At 38.1% G+C, this 7,751-nt stretch overlaps 1 protein-coding gene across 1 annotated transcript in view; it reads left to right on the top strand.

Annotated features, from left to right (window-relative positions):
- The window catches only part of LOC106937088 (transmembrane and TPR repeat-containing protein 1-like), a 45,603-nt gene that overhangs the window by 19,441 nt on the left and 18,411 nt on the right, over window positions 1-7,751 (top strand). The window contains exons 4-5 of the mRNA XM_015018419.1: window positions 2,993-3,096; window positions 4,987-5,176. Coding sequence (XP_014873905.1) covers window positions 2,993-3,096; window positions 4,987-5,176 — 294 coding nt within the window. The remainder of the gene's footprint in view (window positions 1-2,992; window positions 3,097-4,986; window positions 5,177-7,751) is intronic.

Here is a 7,751-nt window from a genome sequence, read left to right as displayed (position 1 = left end):
GGACTAAAACACAGAAAAACCTCAAAAATAACTACACAGAAAATACAGATCATAACACATACAGATCCAGTTAATATCCAGGTATTATCTGACTTCAGTTCAAATCAATTAAATTCATTCCATCACAATTATTTTACTCTTTATTCCATTCAGACTCTTTGTCCAGAGGTTTAAGATATAGAAAGTGTGAAACTGAAATGAAGTATAACAAACAATACAATTACAACATGTACAATTGTAATCTTCCATCTATACTGTCTCGACAGTGGTTACACTGTAAAACTACATTACTTTAGATGCAAGAAAAACCATGACTGCACTCTAAACATGTCGCTTCAACAATCTGTGAAAGTTAGAGAATAAAGTTCTCTCAAGTTGCAAAGAACTGGAAATTGTCATGTTGGGTTCCAGTTTCTTTACCCACATACAGAACACCACCAGGAGAACAGATGATCAGATAATAAAGTTTATTTTAACAATGATAAAAAGAGAAATTGTGTGATTCTTGTCCTTGGGGTTGGCAACCGGGGTCGTCTGTATGCTGAAGAGCAGTGAGGAAGAGATGGTGAGTTTGAGGTTGTCGGAAAATGGAACTTCAGGAAGAATTAGACTATTTTCACAGGTTTCAGTGTGAGGTCTTGACGGAATTAGTTCTTTGTAGGTGATGTGGAGGCTAAGGTGGAGGGCGGACAGGTAAGTTCAGGTGCGGAGGGAAAGAAGAGCGAACCGACTGCCAGCTGAGAATCCAGGAAAGGTTTATTGAAGCTCTGCAGGGGGGAAGAAGGTACTCAGGTAACCAATGGGTAACAATCCACGGCGTCACAAGGGGAGAAATCTAGACAGCCGGGTCTCGGGCTTCACAGGGGAATTTCCAAGGTGTCACAAGGAAACACCTGAGATAGAGGCGACAAGGATACATTACTAGAAGTAATTTCAGAGATAACGCAGAGAACGAGCTCGGAGGGGCGCAGAGTACCATTACTGGCAAACACTCAGGCGATTAGTAGCCTGCTTTTCATATACTCCGGGATGATTGAATGATGAATCACAGGTGCACCGACAGAGTCAGCGGGCATGCCCTCGAAGGTGTGCAGCCTCTAGTCACCATATAGTGGATGAAGGGGGAAGCAGCAGGCAACCAGAAAAATTCCACAAAGAAACCAAAACCCCAGTTCCCAACAGAAATAAGTAAAGAATAAATGACGTTACACATAATGTCAGAAAAGATGAAGGATGGAGGCAGATGCTTGTGGATTACTGTCAATCATCAAGCAACATGTATACATCCATAAACTTCCTACATCCTGTGATGCCACTGTTTGATTATTTACAAAATCACTTTTAGGTGGTGCTAAAGATACACTTGCAACAACTCTAATGGCATAATTATATAGTTACAATCAGATTGCAGTATGTATCATCTAATATCAGCTAGTAAAACGTTACTTTTCTAAGAGAGCTAGAGGAGGGAGTCTGACTTTCCAGCAATCCCTTTTCCTGAGTAAGCAAATGACGAATGTGGAAAGTAACAATGTCCTTTTAACTGGAAGACCCAGTATGATGCACCCTTTACTGCAAATATCCCTAAGCAGTCATGTGACTACTGGAGGATTCTGGGTTGCAAAGACTTAATTTTCAAAATCTCTTTGTACTTGGACAGCAAATGTGAACACTAACCTAATTTTGAAAACCTTTCCTGTTACCAAAAGTCATTTGGCAATCCTATTCCTCAGATGACATGGTCTATTTCACTTAGAGCTTTCATATGTCAAATATCACATCAATATTAGGAGGGCATCAAACTCCAAATTATGAAATAATAATAATAATAATAATAATAGTAATAATAATAATAATAATTTAATCTGGCATATTCTTCACAAAAAGACAAATACTAATCATCTACTTGGTTTAGCTTATTCAATTGCTTTACACATATAATTTTTATTTTAAATCAGTTAAGTATGAAAAATAAACAGAACTGTTCAGAGAATTAATTTCCAAATACAGAATAATATGAATGAAAATGGCATGTAGTGGAGCTCATACAATTGCAGGAACTATGCATTCAACCCCAATCCCAATGCCAGTTCCAACATCGGTCTTATCTGTTTGCCTTAAGAACAGCTGTACTATTAATTTCGTACAATAAATCAAATCTATCTAATCTATTTATTTAAGAAGGACTTGAGAAAAAAACAAACCCTCATTCCACTCAACCAGTGCTCCCAAGCATTGAACCCAGGTCAACCACATTGCGGACCATAGCATCATGACTTTCACTTTAATGGAATAGACGCTTGGTGAGCATGCTTCAGCCTTACTCTTACTTTTTTAAGGTCTTCAACCCTCAAACTGTTCAGGCTATGCTCACCCTGTAAGAGAAGCCTGAAAAATATAATGGGACGGATATAATTATCCATCCCATTCTTTCCATTCAAGCTGACCAGGTGGATTCAAATTGTCGTCTAAAGCACAGAAGGCTGCCAAAAAGGAGAACGCTAGTGCACATACTTTTCAGAAGTCTGAAGGTTTCTGGGTTAAGATATCCTTTTTTCATTATTTTAAAGCAATATTACGTCCTGAGAAAATAAATCATAGTTTTTTTATGATCTCTAACCCGTAATCCTGAAAATTAAATGAAATAGACTTGGCATTTCATTCTGTGTAAGGAATCTATGGCTCAGAATGTTTCTAGAATACACATAGTGTTTTCACTGATCAGGAGAAGAAAGAACTTTTGAGTTTTTGCTCAGCCGATCTTTGGGAAGGTCTGATCAAGCTGTTTAAATATTGCAGTGTGCCACTATCTGTTTATCAAAATTATAACTGCTGCTGCAAAAAAAGACATGTTTGAAAAATGTCTATTTTTTTTCAAACAATCATATTGGCCTGTTCTATCTCATTTAACTATTGCTCTTAGTTTTTTTTTTAATGCACATCGCTATACTGTATGTAATCTGCCAGACCTTGAGATTGTTTTGTCCTTCAGGTGGTGATGATAATGTCAATTCGGCTGTGGCTCATGGGAGGATCCATGCCTCTTTTTTCAGAACAGGACAACCCTGCCTCCTTTTCACCTCATCTGCTTACCAGGTACCACACTCTCACAAACTATAATAAAATGCATTCAGATCAATGAGAAAAGATGGAAGGGTGACTTTTTCTTTTTAATTCACTTGGTTTTATAAAATGCATTACCCCTTAAAAAACATGGCTCTTTAACTAAAACAGACAGAGCAACTGGTCCCTCTACCCTCTTTACCCCCCGCCCCTCAGCACGTCTGCCTGCACACTGTTTTTACAAACATTTCTGAAAGAATGGGTTGCTCTCAGGAGCTCAGTGAATTTCAGCATGGATCTGTGACAGGATGCTACCTGTGCAACAAATCCAGTCGTGAAATTTCCTCACTCCTAAAGATTCCACAGTCAACTGTCAGCTGTATTATAAGAAGATGGAAGTGTCTGGGAATGACAGCAACTCAGCCACAAAGTGGTAGCCCACGTAAATTGCATTGGTCAAAAGTTGAAGGAACTGATCGTCAACTTTAGGAGGTGTAAACCAGACATTCAGCCCATCATTATAAATTGGGAGAGGGTGGAGATGGTGTCAAATTTCAGGTCCCTGAGGACCTACAACATGAGGATTGTGAGGAAGAACCACCTGAGAACTGAGCTCTTGGTGGCCTTCTATTGCTCTATGTAGTTGGTGTTGAGTCACGGCATCTCACCATGGTTCTCCAGCTGCACTGCAGAAGAGAGGAAGCAGCTCCAGAGGGTCATAAACACCACCCAGTGTTACGGAGTGAAAGCTTCTTCAAACAAGATGGAGGCTCGTATGTCTTGCTGAACATTTCTGTTCAGTTTTATTGAGGAGAAAAACAACAGCTGATAATGGCAACAGCTGTTCGTAATCCAGCAACTAAAAATCAACAAAGCAAGACAGTGACAAAAACAGAACCAGATCCTGTTAAGCATTCTTCAAAATAAAAGACTTCCTATATTCAAATAAATCATGTCTCGCACTTAAATATATTTCACTTCACCTTTGTAATTATATACAATCATGTTCAATTCAATTCATAATAATCATGTAAATTATGCTTAGCATAATTTACATGATTATGTAAATTATCATGTTAAGTATAAGTCACTTATCATGTGACTTATACTTAACAACAAATAAAAGAAGAAGCCAAAAATAATATAATAAAATATAATATAATATAATATAATAAAATATAATATAATAATAATATAATATAATATAATATATATATATATATATATATATATATATATTTATTATATTATATTATATTATATTATATTATATTATATTATATATAATATAATATAATAAAATAAAAGAAGTGTTAAAGAAGCCACAACACCCAGAGACTGATTGGCTGCCCTCTTTCATCTCTGGAGGAGATGTACAGGACCTGCTGCCTCCAGAGAGCCCACAGCATCATCAAGGACCCCTCACACTCTAGCCACCACCTTTTCAAACTCCTGCCCTCAGGGAGGCGTTTCGGGGCAATAAGGTCAAGGACAAACGGATTAAAAACAGTTTCTACCCAAGAGCTGTCGTTACCCTGAAAACAGCAAATCCATCTAAAAATTATCTTTATTTGTTTTTTCTTAACATCCCAGTTGTTTGTGTGTTTCTGCTATATGTTTTATTTTTATTGAAATATACTTATTTTATTTATTTATTTGACTTGCCTTTAGAGTCACTTTCAAAGTTGTGCTTTTTTTTCTTGCACAATGACAATAAAAGGAATTTTGATTCTACTTCAAATTAGTTTATGTGAGTAGATGGTAGATTCAATTAAATGAAAACTCCAATTCATATACTAATTGATTTGAATTGTTCAGTTGTTGGGCAATAAACTTTTTTCCATTTCTTCTTAAACATCTAATTTGTCTCATAGCTGTGTGTTCTCTCCACCAAATAGTTCACGTTATGCCCTCTTCCGGCAGGTTCCTTACCTACTCATACCTGCTGTCCTTTAATGCCTGGCTGCTGCTTGCTCCCGTTGTGCTGTGCTATGACTGGCAAGTGGGCAGCATTCCCCTTGTAGAATCTCTGGGTGATGTGCGCAACTTGGCCACCATACTGCTGGCTGCAGTGATGATTGCTCTCTGCTTGCACTGCCTCTTCTCACTAAAGGTAAGAGCCAGATTATAACATGTGGTTGACAAGCGGTGTCTTAGTCCAACTTTCTTGTTGCTTTACACTACTCATTTCCAACTGTAATTTGTTTAAAAGCTCCTGTTCGTTTGGGGAGGTGTGAATGCAAACTCTAATGCGGACCAAAAAAATGAACTCTGGTCCATCTAAAAACCTCTCTCTTGGTTTGGTTGAAGTGAACTCTGACAATGTTTGAATGCATGTGAAAACCAAGTGGACCGGAGACCGCTCCAAAAGTAGGAAGCGGACTATTGCGCAAGGCATTCTGGTCATATTACTCTGTGGGATAGGGGAGGCCTTGTGTTGATTTCTACATGCAACGAGTTTGCATGTAGAGTAAAGGCGACACAGAGTGAGGAAAAGCAGAATATAAGAGGTTTGTTTTTTGTTTTTAAAGATATTTTTGGCTCAAGTAGCCTTTATTTGATAGTTAATTGACAGGAAAGTGGGTAATGAGACATGCAGCAAATGTTGGGAATTGAACCTGCGACAGCTGCGTCGAGGACTAAGGCCTCCATTTGTGGGTTGTGCTTAACCCCTGCGCCACCACACCACACCCCAGAATACAAGAGGTTTAAAGTTGTTTTACACCAGTGTTAATTTACTTTGTTGGGATGCACTGCTGCCGCTGCAATTTTTAAGCTTTCATTAAACGACAAAAACTGGGCTAATCTGCTCATTTGTTTGCAGAACTTGTCATAGGAGCCATGATTTAAATTTGAGCAAACTAATATCAACAGCAATACAATTATGTAAAATTAATTTACTAACCAACATAAAACAAAAAATTTCTTAGCCCTCTTTTTCATCTTGACAGAATTGACAGAAACGAAACTGTAGATTTATTTCCACCAAGAATACATATTTTACATATCAAAGGTAAGGTAAGATAATTTTATTTTTATAGGACATTTTCAGCAACAGAGCAATTCAAAGTTCTTTACATAAATTAGAAGGGAATACAAACAAAACAATAAACCAAAGGAAAGAGCAAAAAGAAAAATCAAACAAAAAAAGTATGTTGGTTCTCCATTTTTGATTCTAAACAGTACATGGTGCTAAATGTTGAGTAGTTTCTCTAGATAAGCTAATAGGAGTTTCTCTGGATTCTATGTTAGTTCTACTTCCTGTTCTGGGTTGAGTGAAGTATATAAACTAAATTTTCCTGTTCTGGGTTGTGAGGCAGGCTAATGGGTACACCAGGAGTTTCTCTGTATAATCTAATAGGAGTTCCTCTGAAGCATACTGTTCTAACTTGGTTTGGTTGAATCAAACCTGTTAAGGTTTGATTCCTGTTCTAGGTTGATTGAAGTATGTAAACTAATAAGCTTTGAACTTTTTATTCCTGTTCTGGGTTGAGTGAATATATAAACTAGATGCTCCTGTTATAAGTACTCCGTAATTTATAAGCTAGAAGGAATTTCTATGGATAGACTAATAGGAGTTTCCTTGGATAATAACCAAAAAAGTATAAAGCTAAACATTGGTCTAAAGTATTGAGTACTTCACAATTTCTAAAAGTAATAATAAGGGGTGGGCAATCCTGGTCCTCGAGGGTCAGTGTCCTACAACTCTTAGATGTCTCCCTGGTCCAACACACTTGAATCTAACAGCTGAATCACCTCCTAAGTGCAGTCGGGTTCTCCAGAGTCCTGCTAATGACCTCATTATTTGACTCAGGTGTGTTGAAGAGGAGATGCATCTAAAAGTTGCAGGAGACCGGCCCTCGAAGCCTGGAGTTGCCCACTCCTAAACTAGACGGAAAGTCAGGGCAAGAAATGACACATCAGGAGAAACAAGCACAAATAGCAACATTCAAATAATACAAAGATATGAGCCAGCAAAGATAGTGAGATGAGGGATTATTTGTCTGTAGCTATGACATGTTTGCAGATTAGTCTGTGTCTTGTTACATACAGTCTATTCTCCCAAAATAGTCTCTGATAAAGGTGGTATTATCTAAGAGCAAGTCCTTGACGAGTTTGACGATAAGATTCCACTGGTGATTTAAGGAGAGTTGAGAGGGTGGGAAAGAACAGCTTGTTTGCATGAACCCCAGTAGATTTGTGATAGCCAGCCAATGCCGACACAAGGAGCCAGATTCAGAATAAACACATTTTCTTTAGATCAGGCAGACTTAAAATTTAGAATCTCAACCAGTACAACTCTGTTAATTCCAAACCTCCAAATTAGTGTGGTTGTTTCCACCGGGCCGGAACTAGCAACTTCTCCAAGATCGATTTCATTTCATTAGTGAGTTTTAACATCCAAAGTTTGCCTGCGAAAGAATCCCTTCCAACTTGTGCCTCTGTTCCATAGCATGTCAGTCTGAGTGTTTGCTAGTCGGCACAATCCACCACAAATTTGTCGATATGCCAGATATCCGCCAAGTTTCACTGATGTGGGAGATATCCTGTATTGTTCCAATACCAAAGAAAGCTCCCCTATTGGTCATTGACTATGGACCTGTTGCCCTGACATCTCTCATCATGAAGCTTCTGGAGAGACTCAGGTGAAAGACAGGAGGCCTCAGCAATCACCTGGAACAAGGACT

Source organism: Poecilia latipinna, unplaced genomic scaffold (genome assembly GCF_001443285.1).
Source record: "Poecilia latipinna isolate Pla-1442-1.1 unplaced genomic scaffold, P_latipinna-1.0 Scaffold2271, whole genome shotgun sequence".
Taxonomy (NCBI): domain Eukaryota; kingdom Metazoa; phylum Chordata; class Actinopteri; order Cyprinodontiformes; family Poeciliidae; genus Poecilia; species Poecilia latipinna.
This window is presented reverse-complemented; position numbering and strand designations above follow the sequence as displayed.